The following is a 16,028-nucleotide window of genomic DNA, read 5'->3' as shown; positions in this document are numbered from 1 at the left end:
AACACTTGAAATCTCCTTCACATAACCCATAAATTGCAAAGACATGTTTCTATTTTAGGAAGATTAGGGGTTTGGCCTAACTCATCCATGGCTCATTTGAAAACCCTAATGTTCCAAAACTCCCTCCTACCCCTTTTGGCTTCCTTTAAACCCTAATAATTCCATACTCTTTAAGTCTTTTAAGCTCAAGGGGTTTTTTTCATCCATGCGAAAGGAACAAAAAAAAAGTGCATCGAGATATGGATACTGATGTTTCGATCAACAAAAATGGTCACAATGTAAAGATGGATGTAACGACCCATACCCATGATTCAAAATTTGAATTTGACACCTAATATCTCGACATTCCCCTGCGAAATGGTCACGTTACTTACTCTTTGCTTCTAAGAGAAAACTATCTCTACCGACCAACACGAGTTTTTCCAACATGTTTTGTTTTCACTCACATGCGTCTTAAGAAAATTTCCAGGAGATCTCTCAATATAGAATTGCTCCGAACAAAACATGCTTAACTTTGGAGTTCCTATGATTGAGCTACCAAAAAAGAAGGTGCACCTTTTTGGTATATATAATAACTTTCAAATTCTTCTAAGCATTTCTTAGTCATCTTATCCTTAGGATCACTGTCGTTCAGATGTGGTATCGGTTTATTCATATACCCCTTTTTTACTTGGATGTTATAATGGAAGAACACGATGAGTGACCTATGATTATGGAAGAAATGCTCGAGTATAAGGTAAATTACATCAAAGCTATTTATATATCAATATTTAAAATCTAAAACTTTGGTACATCTTCAATTTTAGAATATAACTTTACGAATCTAATATAAATTAAAAAAGACATTTTTACGAATCTTATAACAAAAATGAACAAAGATGAACGTGTTTTTCTTCTTTCTTCATTCTACCCTGATAACATTAGGCAATGATTAAATCGAGATCGAGAGCACGTGTCGCGAAAGGGTTTAACCCTTTTCATTTATTCTTTCATACCTCTCTTGGGTCTACAAAGAGAGGTCTATTTGGTGGGCCATTTTTCCATTCCAAGACACTATCCTCCTCACTCTTCAAGGCCTTTACACACCACAAATCTTCGGAACATGATAGCAATTTCCAATGAGGAATAGCCATCTTCAGCTCATCATCTTCCCCACCAATCTCTGTAACAATAGCCTTACAATCCTTCGCATTACTCAAAGCCAAATTATGAACAAATTCACACAATACCCCAACCAATCTCTCAGAACAAGCCCCTTCATGATGCAACCCATAAACAAAATAAAACCCAAATGCCTTGAAATAATCAGGCACCAAAATCACCTTCAAACAAGGCAACATTTTCTCCATCATTTTTAAGCTCTTTGTATAAACCACCCATGGAAATGGAGCTTTTCCTAGTCTTAACTTAAAAACTTCCCCACTGTTCCATAGACTCACCACAGCCCAGCTCGACCGTATGTCGAACGTATGTCGTGGCGGCTGTTTCTTGTAATGTGCTACCCATGTCCCTAAGCTCAAATTGTTCTTCAATATGCTGTTTATGTCTTTGGGGAAGAACTCCGTTGATGTCATGTGTTTTTTGTAAATTTCTTCTGCTTCTTCTATTTTCAGCTTTTGAATTCTGATTTCTGATTGGTTGATTTTGTATGGATAATTTGTTACTGGGTTCACCAGAATTCTTCCCGTTCTGAATTTTACATACCTGTTTCAATTATGAGTGATTAGTTCATAATTAGAGATTTAATTACCTTAAAAAAAACATGTTTAATTCAATACCTCATGTGATTAATGAAGAGATTAACAGAGGCATGATTATCTTTCTCTGTCGCCATGCAACAGTAATCAACGTCATTAGCTACAAACCAATCTTCCAAATCATGGACAAGGCTGGACCCAATCCCACGGCGGCGAAACGGCGGCGCAACTCTCAGCCCAAGAATGTAGCCCACTTTCGCCGCCAAACCCGGCGGTTTATGAGTACTAAAAAACGCTGTCTTGATCGAGCCTTGAATGACTCCAACCACCTCGTTGTTCCACTCTGCCACCTAACTCAACTGATTAAGATATAAATATCGAATAATTAAAAAAAAAAATGAAGAAATTAAATTACCAGCATTTTATATAAGGGACTGTGACGAATCCTACAAATTGGGTCACCCAATGTGTCAGTGAAGAGAAATACACGTTGTGATGGCCCAATTTCGCATCGTTGTTCGAGATCAGCTACTTGAGCTCTATCTGATAATCGACTCTCTTCGTAGTTTCGAATAACGAAATCCTTCGACCCCATTAATTAAAAAATGGATCGAACTTATATTAAGAGAAAAACAATAACGATACTCATAAGATAGAATGAATGATAATTATAAGAACGATCTCGGGAATTTATATAATAAGAGGGAAGAAGGGGATTGTAAATGGTATCAACATCAACCTAATTTTCAAAGTGATTAATGATAGAACGTGTTGGTTGTCTCTTATTTACCCTTTGTTAAAATTTTCTTTTACTTGATATAGGCAGACCATGTTAGGATAACCATATTTGCCCTCACAAAAATTCTCCCTTTTTTCTTTATTAATTATCCAATTATTTTGCATATCATATATAAATATGGCTCGACATCAGTGGAAATTACGCTCGCATCTGATACTCAAATCTTGTTCACCCCAGATGAACGTTTTGAGTAAATTGGAACCTCGTAAAATCATGTCGGGTTAGCAATAACTGCTTTGTTCCAGTACCGATTTGTAAGCTAACGGGTCACAGTTTGAGTAGGTATCCTACAAAGAGAATCTCGAGTACTTTCTTTTATTATCAATAGAAAACGAGCGTAAAATTAGAAATTTTTACCTTAAAAAACGCTATATATATAAAGGGAAAAAACATATTGATGACAAGAAAATTACCTTGGATGAAATGAAATTATTGAAGTTTTTTGGGTTTTTTTTTTTTTTTTTTTACTTTCCATTTGATCAATTCATATTGGTTAATTTTGGGTGGTCCATTGCTTCCATAACTTCTTAGCTTTTAAAAACATAAATAAATATATAAAATAAATGAAACTTATTATTGTTAGAAGAACACGACTCTCCACAAAAGGCTTGCTTTGCTTTGGGTTTCTCCAAAAAAACCTCATACCAATGAAGTTAGTATTCCTTACTTATAAATCGATAATCATTTCTTAAATTAGTCGATGTGGGACTTTCATCATCCAATAATAATAATAATTATTATTATTATTATTATTATTTCCATTATTTGTGGAACTATTTTTCTTTATTGTACTTAGTTGCAAAATGATGTCAAGGGGGGCCCTCCACCACGCCATGCCCCTGGCAAGCGTGTGTAGTGAATGATAAGAAAGCTAATAGGGCACTAACAACTTTAGGTTAAATCAAATTTAATAAAGTTTTTTATATACTTTAATAATTATAGTTCAAAAAATTAAGTTTTATTTTAATTTTAAATTATGAATTTTAGATTTATATTAGACATAAATTTTTAATATTAATTTAAAAAAATAGATTTATTTAAAAATTTATAGATTAAAAAATAATTTTCTTTGAACAAAATAAATTTAAAAAAAAGAAAGTCTGAGGGGCTCCCCCACGCCGGTATGCTCATGCTAATTATCGATGTCTATACTTATTTATATATAGTACAACTAGCTAGTTTTGAATAGTTACCCACAAAAATACAAATTTTATAACGATTGTTTCTAAAACGAACACATCGATTTGAATCTAACATAGGACCCATTAAAAAAATATTAATTTTTTAAAAAATAAAAGATTTCATACAAGAATTGTCATGCCATTAAATTACGCCGGACAAGTCCTGAATATGATAGAAAATCACCGTAAGAAATCAAACAGAGAGGGAAACAGGGCAAGGGAGGAAGATTTAGGGTTTAGGGTTTAACCCTATAAACCCTAAACCCTAAACCCTAAATTTCATGCGGGTTTGTCTTAGAGACATCTCTAATTATGACTCGAACTTTTAACTGGAGTTATTAACGTCTTAATCACTGGAGCTATGTTTGGATGAATAGAGCGTATAAGGAAGTGGAGCGAAAAAGAGGAAGGAAGGTACGACGTGTGGGGCGATTGGTTAGGTTAGAGGGGAATGATTGTGTGTGTGGGGGGTGGGGAAGGTAGTTTTATTAGGCATAAAAGAGTGAGAAAGGGCAGGCTGGCATTTTTTATCCAATGTTTCCTATGATTCAATGTGGACCACACCCCCCTCCCCCTCCCTTTCCTAATTATTCATCCATTTCTTATTTTAACCCTTTCACTCCTTTTTTTATATTTTATTATCATTTTTATTTCTTTTTCTAAATATAACTTTTTTATAAAATGTTTCCAAAATTATCCTACTTTTTACCCCCCAATAACTTCATTAATTGCCAACTCATTCAACAAACTTTATAAATATATTATTCAAATAAATCACATTCTTATTTTTTATATTTATATATACCTTTATTTTTTTTATATTTTAATTATGAAGATAAAACTTTAAAATAATTTTTTTTTTAAATTATGTCCGAATATATTAATTATTTATTACTAATTTATATGTTTTAAATGACTAATATACCTTAGAGGTTTGCGATTGTGTGGCACCCACTTCTCAGCAGCAAGTGAGTTAAGTCAATTCGTTCTTACATTGCCTATGGCCAAGCGACGTAGGCTCGAGCCTCTGGCCTTGGTTCAAGAAGAAAGTTTTAGAAAACGGAGCATAGAGATTTCGAAAGAGAGTTTTGAAGGCAAGAATTGAGAAATTGAAATTGGTGTTATATGAGAAGGTAAGCAAAAGGTAACAACAACAATCGCTTACTGCATATAACTATAGGGAGTAGAGAGACTCATTTTACTTTCTATTTTATCACATCATAAACCCAACGAATTTGGACTATCCATTCCAACTTAATATTTTGTTAGGTTAGGTTATAATTTTTTTTTCTCGGTTTGAATTCGGTTGAATTATTGAAAAATTGAAAATTTGGTTCGGGTTGACATTTTTTTGTTGGGTCAATCAGACCTATCCAGAAATAGAGTCACAATCCAACACAACCTAAAACCTTCTCTTTCAAAAATCTCTTTTTGCCTTTGTTTTCTAAAACCTTCTCTTAAATTGAGGCCAGAGGCTCGAGCATACGTCGCTTGGTCGTAGGCGACGATTGGCTTAGCTCACTTGTCGTTGGAAAGTGAGTGCGGCACAATCGCAAGTCCGTTGCCAAACTTAACCAACCTAAAATTTTGAGTGAGCGAATTTGTGTATACCGCTAATACCTAATCTATTTTACTTTTAAAAGATTACCAACTTAAAAATTTAACCATTATTCAAATTAGCACTAGAAACATCACAGGCCACTTTGATACCCATGGGCTTGGGCCTAATATCATTGCGACTCTATCCAGCCCACCAAGCCCATATTTCACACCAACCCGTGGCAAAGCCCATATGATGTGGGACTGGAAAGCCCAAAACGTGGGCCAGCAGCAACAAACCCGGGCCCAATTGAAAAGAAACTGTCGTACCTATCCAGGTGGACATGTCCTCCTGTTTTATCCCCAAAGTTGCAATCGTAATGGCAACCGACCAACCGCTGGCTGTAATGTCTGCTTAGAGGTCCCTTTCTTAAACTCCACTGACACTCCGACGCTCCCCTTTCTGCAATTCACGAAATCCTCCGGCAACAGAGACCGCCATGAAAACCTCCTCTTCAAAACCAATCCCAAGCAGCGACGAGTTCCGACAAGACATAGATTGGGAGCTCCGACCGGGCGGAATGATTGTTCAAAAACGACACATCGGGTCGGGTTCGGATCGTTTCATTACAATCAAAATCTCTCACGGTTCTTGCCATCATCTCCTCACCGTCGATGCCCATTCCACATTCGGTACCGTCGATCTATTGTATTTGGTTTTTAATTCGTTTGATTCGAAATCAATGGCTATTAGAGACTGACAGAGTTGATTGATGGGTGTAATTGGAAGGGCATTTGAAGAGGCTTCTCCGGCAGAAGACGGGATTGGAGCCGAGAGAACAGAGATTGTTGTTTAGAGGGAAGGAGAAGGAGAACGACGAGTGTTTGCATATGGCGGGTGTTAACGACATGTCGAAAGTGGTTTTGATGGAGGATCCAGCCAGTAAACAGAGGAAGCTGGAAATTAATAAGAGGATTACGACCGCGGTCGTTGATGCTCTGGCGGAGATCACGGCGGAGGTCGACAAACTCTTCCAAAAGGTTCTGAGCAGTTAATATCATATCATTGTTGAAATTCGTGATTTCTAACCATCTGTACAGGTTGTGGCGGTGGAAGGAGCGGTTAACGGCGGGAGAACGGTGGAGGAGAAAGAAGTAAATGGATTGATAGATATGTTGATGATGCAATTGTTGAAATTGGATGCAATTGAGATCGACGGAGATGCCAAATTGGTGAGAACTCAGGTTAGTGTTTTTATATGATATTAATAAATAAAATCTTAAATCATATTTCTATTTTGAGACGAGAGGAGGAAAAAGGGATTTTACATTCTTACCCTTGATCTGACATTTCTAGGTGGGACATTCATGGGCTTTTATTTGGGCCCACAACTCTCAAAATAATATACTAAATTCCAAAAAAAAAAAAAAAAAATGTTTTTAGATTTGTGTTTGATAATTTTTTTTTTAATTTTTTTTTAAGTTTTATTTATTTTTAATATGTTACTAAAGTGAAATTTACATGTAATGATGCTGGGTCTTAAAAGAGGTGGATTGCGAGATCCCACATCAATTGGAGAATAGAACGAGTGTCAGCAAGAACACTAAGGTCCCAAAGGGGGATTGTGAGATCCCACATTGGTTGGAAAGGGAAACAAATCATTTTGTATAAGGGTGTGGAAATCTCTCCATAACAAACGTTGTTTTAAAAAACTTTGAAAGAAAAAGTCGAAAGAGGACAGTATCTATAGTGAACTTGAACTGTCCAAACAGGTGGTTAGAGTACAGAATTACGTGGATAGACTCGACAACGTGAAGAACAGAAGAAAGTCAAATGGGTTGAGAATTGAATGTGGATTTGGCACTCTCATTCCTCCAATTACTTCTACAAAAATAACTCATGATTGGGAACTCTTTGATTAGCTGGACCTTCCCCTTTCCCATTTCTGTACATATTGTTTTAATTTGGGCCCGACCACTTTCATTGGGCCTCATTGGGCCTCTCTATAATAAGCCCACTAAGATTCCTCCTAATATATATATATTATATTTATTATTTATTTAATCAGCGTTTGAGTTTGTGTTTAATTCTCGAGTTTAATCATAAATTTATTTACATCAAGTTAGATTGAATTTAATTAAACTAAAATTTTATAGATGGAGTAATTTTAAAATATTTTTATTTAATTTTATAATTATTTTTTTTTATTATTTAAAGATATTTTAACTATTTCAAATGTGATTTTTTTTATAAATATATACTTAGAAATCTCAATTAAATGTTTGACAATAACTAAATGAATATATTTTACAAATTAACATTTTACCTTTATTCAAAACAAAAATTTGAATAAATGTTCGAACGGTTATAGAAACACAACTCTCCACAATAGTATGATATTGTCCACTTTGAGTATAAGTTCTCGAGTTGTGTTCGTTTAACATAGTATCAGAGTCATGCCCTAAGACTCCAAAAGAGAAAAGAAGTCGAGCCTTGATTAAAGGGAGGCGTACTTTCTTCGAGGGGAGGTGTTGGATGATGAAAGTCCCACATCGGCTAACTTAGGAAATGATCATGAGTTTATAATTAAAAAATACTCTCTCCATTGGTACGAGACTTTTTGGGAAGCCCAAAACAAAGCCACGAGAGCTTAGACTCAAAATAGACAATATCATACCATTGTGGAGAGTCGTGTTCGTCTAACACGAACAACCCAAAAAATTGGATCTCAACTCGATCTATGAACACTCCTAGATCTGTTAGTCTTAAAGGAGGAAGAGTGTGATCGATGATAATCGAGTGAGCGGGAGAAATAAATAATTATTTAATTAGTTTTAACCCTATGGAAGCAAGGGCATGCTTTAGATGGTATGAACTTGAAGTCTATTGCAAATATTGCAACTCATAGGTGTACAAAAGAGATAGATAAACAATCACATTAATCAATTCTTTATAATTATAACACAAAAACTTCATTTCTTTTCATAATCACTGCCTTTTCCTCCCCCATGGACACCTTCCATATGAGAATGGCTCAACCCACCGGAATTCCGGCCATCCTCCGCCCTCTCCCGCCCTTGCCACGCTCTCGCTTGGGAAAACCCACCCCCACCACCGCCGGAGACAAGCTACACCTCTTCCAATCAAATGGAAATGACAAAATCTTCCTCTCCGGTGGGGAAGCTACGGCGGCGCCGCCACTCAATGAACACCGGTTGCAACTTCCAGATTCTGACAAGGACGTCAACGTGGAAGCCCGGCGGCTGCGAAGGTTAATTTTTTTTTGTATTATTTACTTTATAGGTTAAAATGTTAATATTTACTATTGTTTTTTTTACTAGGGTGATGCAAAGCAGGCAATATTCACAAAAATATCGACTCAAACAGCTTCATTATATTACACAGCTTGAATCGGAACTCAAAGCCCTTCAAGTAATAACACAAATCTTACTTTAAGTAAAAGTTAATTATTGATTAGCTAATTAATTAATCACTAACAGGCTGAAGTAACAATTACCTCACCGAGGATCAAATTCATGGACCGTCAAAATTCACTGCTCCGAGCCGAAAATTACTCCATCAAAGAGAAATTATCCTCTTACGCCGGTGAACTTCTATTCAAAGAAGGTATTTTTTTTTTTTTTCTTTCTCCTTATTTTGGTATATATTTTCGGTCGAGTTTACAACCGAGCAACCTAAATAGAGTTTACAACTCAACCCAACACTCCCTCTTTGATAGAGTTGGATTAGATTGAGTTGTCGGGTTGTTTTTCCTTTTATAAATGATTTAAAAGAATAATAATTATTCACAAATATATTTTAACGTTAACAACTAAGATCTCACAGTTGAAATATCAAGCATGTACGAGTAGAATCTCATTGCTAATATTGGTTACAAACATTAAATATTCTAAATTTGTGAGATCTCATATCAATTAGAGAGCGGAACGAAACATTTCTTATAAGAATGTGAAAAATCTCCCTCTAGTAGACGCGTTTTGAAATCGTGAGGATAGTGACGATATGTAATAGGCCAAATATGACAATATCTACTAGTGGTAGGCGTGAGCTGTCATAAATGGTATCAGAGCCATACACTATACGGTGTGCCAGCGAGGATGCTAGGTCCCCAAGGGGATGAATTGTGAGATCTCCCATTAATGATAGATGGGAACAAAACATTTTTTTTTATAAAGGCGTTGAAGCCTCTCCCAACAAATCATTTCTTATAAGGGTGTGAAACCTCTCTGGAACAAATACATTTTAAAACCACGAGTCTCCAAAGCGGGTGGATTGTGAGAACAAAACATTTCTTATAAGCGTGTGGAAACCTCCCCCAACAAAGCATTCGTTATAACAGTGTGAAAATTCTCTCTAATAGATGCATTTTTAAACCGTGAACCTAACAGGCGAGTTGACCCGACAAAAGAAAGTCAACCCATATAACAAAACCAAACATTTAATGTTTTTACAGCCCAATACGAGGAACTGAAAAGGGAGAGAAACATGTTGAAGGAGATGTACGAAGCATATCAGTTAAAACGGTTGGAATCACTGAAAAGCAGCAACAGCAGCAGCAAGAACAACAACAACAGCACAAGCGGTGGTGGTGGTGGAGGAAGCTGTTTCCAATTGGAAGAGAATTGCCCAGAAATGGCCGACAAATCAAACCCATTTAGGATGCTGGAAAACTGAATCAAATCAAATCAAATCCATTCACATTTCTTCTAATGGGATTGGATCATAATAAACGGCCAGGATTGCTTGCCCTTGTGTGTGTGTTTTTTTTTTTTTTTTTTTTTTTTTTTTTTTTTTTTTTTTGAATTTGAAGGATTAGTATTGGTTGGCTCTTTATTATTTCTATATTAAATATGTCACATTTAAATGCTTGTGGCTGTCATCAAGGTGGTGTAGGGTTTTATGTATATTATTAATATTTTTGGGAACTTTTGGTAATTTTTATGATTATGTGGAAAATGTCATATAATTAATGTTTTTTTTTTTTTTTCTCAATAATTGGTTTCCTTATGAGACTTGTTGACGCTGGATAACAATGTTTATCAGTTATATTTGATAATCAACTCAAAAGGAAAAATATATGTGTATATTTATTTTCCCATTTTTTTTTAAATTATAAATCACCTTTTATCTTATTTATATCCGAGAAATTATCAAACGAATGGAGGCGGGTGAATTTACAAAAGAAGAACGTACCCGTGTTTAAAAAAATCGATGACTGAAAAAATCTGATTAATTCTACTGTATAGTTTTGGTTAGATAATAAATTTATTTGGATTGAGTTTAAATAAATTAAAATTTTTACTCCGTTGTTTCATGATTGGATTGAACCAAATGGTTAATTTTGAGTACATTTTTATTTACCATATAATTATATATATACATTTATTTATTTTTTAAAATTTAAATTTCATAATTATTTATTATATATTCTCCAATGAATATTAAAATTAAGTTACAATTATAATTAAATGTTTGAAAAATACTTAATAACTATTTTACGAACTAATATTTTATTTTTATTAAAAATAAAAATTTGAATAGATGACATCAACAACGTGAACCAAACTCAACCAAATTTTTTTGGATGGGTTTACGGTTTACGGTTTAGAATTTAGGGTTTAGGGTTTTAACAATTGGATTAAATCTAAAACATATTCACGAACACTTCAACCTAACTCATGAACACTCTTGGGCCTGGGCCTGATAATTAGGCAATCTGAATGGATTAAATAAACGATTTGGGCCTGAGAATTGTGGGCCACTTCCCACGGGCCCAATTAAAAAAGAAACCAAATTTGAGCTTGAATTTATAAGGAGATGAGCCTAGACTACCACACGCCATGTTCAAATACAATAGACATAGTTTACCATATTTCTAGCTCCTTTGAGCTCGCCGCTACTCATAACTTAGCTACTCGAAGCTTATTATTCCTCATAGTCTATTTTCGAGGAGATCATTTCTAGCTCCTTTGAGTTCTAACCATTTACTTCATTGGAGATCATCTATCTCATTAAGGTTATATGAAGTGTTATGATAATGTAGTTAGCTCTTTGCTGTCTATTGCAATCAATTTCAGAACATGCGTATACTAACATCTAGGGTAAGATCTTATCCATCATCTCGTCGTCATATACAAATTTAGACACTGTCTTGATAGTTTACTGTTAAAGGTTAACTGATGACGTTTTAATATTCTCCACATTCTCACTAACAAGTTTAAAGAGCGCTAGACAGGTCCCCATATCATCCAATTTGGTGTTAATTAGATGGTAGACAGACACTCCACCTTGGCATATGACTCTTTGTCATTTTGATGTGATGGTGCCAAATCAAATATGACTTTTAGAATGTACTATGAACAAATGTGTTCACATTGACCCCTCTAGAGAGTTAGAGGTTGTGTTATAGGATCAAGTTCAATGCAGTGCACAGAAATGACTAGTCATGGACACGAAATGGTTCATGTCTTGATACTGTTTGAAGTCAACTTACAGGTCAACTCTTAATAAGCATGCGAGAGCAAGCTAGGTAGGTGAATATCATTCTAAATGCTCGTTGTGACATCATGAAGCGCCAGTAGAACTCGTAGTTATTTGTTAACACGGTGCTTGTCCAAGTTGTCTTGGTTAACGTTATTATGCATAATCACTTGATAAACCTCAGGGTCATAAACACGTTTTGACTCAATGAAAAGGTAAACTTATCTCGACCAATGAAGAAAAATACACGTTTAAGTGACACGTATGGTCGAGTAAAGTTGTGTTAAAAGTGAGACTAATCTTGCAAAGATGGAAATGTAATGAAATTTAAGGCAGTGGACTCCCACTCCATTTAATGCCTTCAAACCCTTAACCCACTCTTTGTCCACAAACTCAAAAACCTCCACCGCGCCCTTCTCCTCCTCCACTCCTCCTCCTCCTCCTCCTCCTCTCTCTCCGTCATGGCCGTCGCCGCCTGCTCCACCGACTTCACCCGCGACTCCGCCTGTCGCGACGGCCACGCCGCCGCCCACCTCAAGTTCATTTCCATCTTCCTCATCTTCTTCACCAGCGTCATCGGCGTCTCCTTACCAGTCCTCCTCACCCGTTTCTTCCACGGAAAACCCCTTTACGACAAAGCGATTCTAATCATCAAGTGCTTCGCCGCCGGTGTGATTCTCTCCACCTCACTCGTCCACGTCCTCCCCGACGCCTTCGACGCCCTCTCCGACTGCCAAGTGGCTTCCCAACACCCATGGCGGGATTTCCCCTTCTGCGGTCTGGTTACCATGATCGGCGCACTGCTGGCGCTTCTCGTCGACGTCACCGCCACGTCGCACGTCGAGCACAGCCACTACAATCCGGTGGAGACAGAGGAGAAACCGAGAACCGACTCTGCAGGGGATATTGGGTTGCTGGTGTCGGTGGATTCGAAATCGGAGATGGGGAATTTAGGGGGAGGGAGTTGTCACCGGCGGCGAGAAGGGGAAGAGGAATTGGTGAAATTGAAGCAGAAACTCGTGTCTCAAGTTCTTGAAATTGGGATTATTTTCCACTCTGTAATCATCGGAGTTACGATGGGAATGTCCCAAAATCAGTGCACAATCAAGCCTCTGGTTGCTGCTCTTTCATTTCATCAAATCTTCGAAGGAATGGGCCTCGGCGGCTGTATTGCTCAGGTAATTAATTAATGAACTATGTATACAATTAAAACATGAATCAAGATAATCTCCATGGAATTAGAGGATTGTGGTTTGTTGCAGGCAGGATTCAGCTTCACAACGACATCGTATATGTGTTTCATGTTCTCAGTAACAACGCCAATGGGGATAGTATTAGGGATGGTGCTGTTTTCAATAACAGGGTACGACGACAGCAGCCCCAAGGCGTTGATCATGGAGGGATTATTGGGTTCATTTTCGTCGGGGATTCTAATATACATGGCTCTGGTGGATCTAATAGCAGTTGATTTTTTCCACAACAAGATGATGAGCTCGAATCAAGGGCTGAAGAGGGGTTGTTTTGTGGCGTTGTTGCTCGGGTCGGCGTCCATGTCGGTGTTAGCTTTGTGGGCGTGAGATTGGATTATGGGAGATTATGAGGAGGCGCCATTGGAGAGGACAAGCAAAGCAAGGTCCAAAGAGAGAAGAAGAAGAAGTGGAAGATAGACGCAATGCATGTAAAATGATATTGGTTTCCATGTCATGAACCAACTAGGGGATTGATTTGAATAGGCAAAGGGAGTGATAAAGATAGGAATGGAGGATTAAAGTGGTGAATAAAGATGGTTGGGGGATTGGGATTTCATTATATTTTACGTATACAGAATGAAGAAGTGGGAATGGAAAGTTTGTGAATAATGCGCCTTTTCTCACTTAAACTTTTATCTTCTTTTTCTTCATTCTAAAACAATGGAGGATTGTATACTCCATCATATAATAAACTAAAACAATGCTGTTTTTTCCTTACTTTCTTTTAATAAATTAAGAAAATTTAGTTTTAAAAAACAAAAAAAAAAAAAAAAAAACAAATTAATAAGCATCTTAAGTGAAACCTTTTTAAAATTTATTGGCGTTTGTGTTAGGAATCGCGACTCTCCACCATGGTATGATATTGTTCACTTTAAGTATAAGCTCTCATGGCTTTGCTTTGGGCTTCCCCAAAAGATCTCATACTATTAGAGATAGTATTCCTCATTTATAAACCCATGATCTTCCACTAAATTAACCAGCGTGGACCTCACTCCTAATAATCCTCAACAATTTGTCCCATTGGATCGAAATCTGGCCGCCAACAGTAGTGATGCATCATATTTGGAAAACTACAACCAAGACAGAAAAGTGATGGTAGACTTCCACAAACCATTCTTTTTTTTAGGAAAAAAATTCATTAAAATTTAATTCACAAGTATTTTAATGTTTTTTATTTTTTTATTTTTATTTTTTTTGGGTTCTTATCACTTTATATTCTATTTCAAATTTTGTCCTTCAAGAATTTTTTTTAAGAAAATGTATGAATAATTTTTCTAAAGAAATGATTAGCCAATAAATTTTAAAAATATACTCATTAGAAAATAAAAATGGTAACGATTCATTGGACATTTTTTTAAATTTAGCGCGTTGCGTAGATTTACTAAATACATACATAAAAATTTATAACAATTTAGAGACCGAAATGAATGAAACCCAACAAATAGATCTAAAATTTGCAATATAATAGAAGAGGACGATGGATTGACTAGTGTTGTGCATAGAAGAAAAAGAAGAATAGAGGATAACAACATGACGAAACATTCACGAGAAGACGTCCAAGTTTGTGATACTTGCCAAGATATGGATCATAATAAAGACCGACAAAAGAGGAACAATTTCTACCTCTCTCTCTCTCTCTCTCTCTGTCTATCTCATCCTAGACACACAAACCTAGACTTTTTGGACCCAAATGCCTCTTCATCTTCCACATTTGACTCTTCCACTCTTGAGTTCTTCATACATTCATTCCATCTATTAGGTACAAGAATGTAACATTTCTATACATCAACAACAGTTTTTTCATGTCTTAAGGGCTAAACATTATAACATTTATGTCTTTGATAAATTAGAGAGATAAGAAAGAAGGGAGAATGTTTCTTTCCGGGGAGTGGAGAATGAGTTGGAGCTCAAGATAATTTCAGAACAAGGTAAATGAAAAGGCACAAGTTTTTTACAGATGGTTTGGAGAGAGCATCCTTGTGTATACAAATGGAGAATAGGCAAACATGGAATCCATGAATTGTGATTTCATTTTCTAAGGAAACCCAGAGGACATTTCTGAAGATGAAGAAGAAGAACCTGAAGATTTTCCTCTAATTCATTCTAAAGTCGTTGCTGCTACCCACCGACAACAATCTGCGGTTCATTTTCACTCAGTTCCAAGTTATTACCAATTCCACTCCTTGAGTTGTCATGGCGAGCAACTGGAACCCTACAAATAGGACAATTGGAATGAGAACTCAGCCACATGTCGATGCACTCGACGTGAAAGACATGCTTACACTTGGGCAAGCTCCTCCCAATCTCATTCTCTTCGAATAAGCTCAAGCAAATGACACATTCCAATCCAATTTTGCACTGGTTTTCCGACACATAAATGAAAAGAGGGATTGTGGAGATCACAGAGGCATCCAGGCCTTTGGTGGGAGAGTGAGCAGGGGGAGTGTGGTCAAAGGATATGGAATGAAAATGGTGCAAGCGAGGCTGGCCGAGCACTTGAGAGACAGCAATAGAGCTGCGTCGCTGGTGACGGGCCTGGGAGAGGAACCATTTGGCATAGATGTGGAGGAGAAGGACGAAGATGGTCACAAGAAGCAAAGAAATCAAAGCAGCTAGCATTACACTTCCATTGTATGAGAGAAGGCTCCTGAAGGCATGACCAAGTGGATAAAAAGATGAAAAACTGAGTGATTGTGCAGAGTTGAACATACTTCTAAGAGAAAGAGGGAGTGGGATTGAGGTTATGGATGGATTGGGTTAAGATTGATTAAAGATATAAGGGAAGGATGGAAGAGAGGGTGTACCATGGATCTTGCTGATTCCCATGAGAAAAAGATTACGTGAAACTGAAGTCATTGGTTAAAGTGGAGAAATTTATATAATAATGAGGCCTGAGATTGGGATATGTGGATGTGGTAGTTGGGAGACGTTGGTCTTTGTCTTTATGAAATGATTACATAATATACCAACGATGGGAGATGGAGAAAGACCATAATCCCAAGAAACCCAGAAATGGAGGCCTCGTGAAGGCGACGGCAGCAACAAGCAGGAAGCAGGATT

General features: G+C 36.6%; 3 protein-coding genes and 1 long non-coding RNA gene across 6 annotated transcripts; 2 read left to right on the top strand and 2 right to left on the bottom strand.

Annotated features, from left to right (window-relative positions):
• Positions 1 to 800: 800 nt before the first annotated feature.
• Positions 801 to 2,387, bottom strand: LOC111794452 (putative N-acetyltransferase HLS1-like). The gene is made up of 3 exons (XM_023676481.2): positions 2,113 to 2,387; positions 1,779 to 2,047; positions 801 to 1,704 (listed from the first exon to the last, which is right to left on the bottom strand). Exons 1-3 carry the CDS (start codon positions 2,290 to 2,292, stop codon positions 990 to 992), a joined length of 1,164 nt encoding a protein of 387 aa, XP_023532249.2. The 5' UTR covers positions 2,293 to 2,387; the 3' UTR covers positions 801 to 989.
• A 3,003-nt stretch (positions 2,388 to 5,390) lies between these two features.
• LOC111795068 (BAG family molecular chaperone regulator 4) lies at positions 5,391 to 7,281 on the top strand. Of its 3 annotated transcripts, none has more exons than XM_087123797.1 (4): positions 5,391 to 5,909; positions 6,007 to 6,257; positions 6,318 to 6,449; positions 6,990 to 7,281. In XM_087123797.1, the coding sequence occupies exons 1-4, from the start codon at positions 5,717 to 5,719 to the stop codon at positions 7,137 to 7,139; spliced, it is 726 nt and encodes a 241-aa protein (XP_086979923.1). In that variant the 5' UTR covers positions 5,391 to 5,716; the 3' UTR covers positions 7,140 to 7,281. The 3 variants fall into 3 exon arrangements, with proteins under 3 accessions (XP_086979923.1, XP_086979924.1, XP_023533074.2); XM_087123798.1 differs by having other exon boundaries at positions 5,401 to 5,909; positions 6,007 to 6,236; positions 6,318 to 6,461; XM_023677306.2 differs by having other exon boundaries at positions 5,407 to 5,909; positions 6,318 to 6,461.
• Positions 7,282 to 12,102: 4,821 nt separating this feature from the next.
• ZIP6 (ZIP metal ion transporter family) lies at positions 12,103 to 13,577 on the top strand. The gene is made up of 2 exons (XM_023676488.2): positions 12,103 to 12,896; positions 12,981 to 13,577. The coding sequence occupies exons 1-2, from the start codon at positions 12,180 to 12,182 to the stop codon at positions 13,293 to 13,295; spliced, it is 1,032 nt and encodes a 343-aa protein (XP_023532256.2). The 5' UTR covers positions 12,103 to 12,179; the 3' UTR covers positions 13,296 to 13,577.
• An 833-nt stretch (positions 13,578 to 14,410) lies between these two features.
• On the bottom strand, positions 14,411 to 15,391 carry LOC147792685 (uncharacterized). Its single transcript, XR_015421115.1, has 2 exons — positions 15,251 to 15,391; positions 14,411 to 15,180 (listed from the first exon to the last, which is right to left on the bottom strand). It is a non-coding gene; the product is annotated as an uncharacterized LOC147792685 (long non-coding RNA).
• Positions 15,392 to 16,028: the final 637 nt, after the last annotated feature.

This window comes from Cucurbita pepo, chromosome 5, assembly GCF_057944985.1.
Source record: "Cucurbita pepo subsp. pepo isolate OVF chromosome 5, ASM5794498v1, whole genome shotgun sequence".
NCBI lineage: Eukaryota > Viridiplantae > Streptophyta > Magnoliopsida > Cucurbitales > Cucurbitaceae > Cucurbita > Cucurbita pepo.
This window is presented reverse-complemented; position numbering and strand designations above follow the sequence as displayed.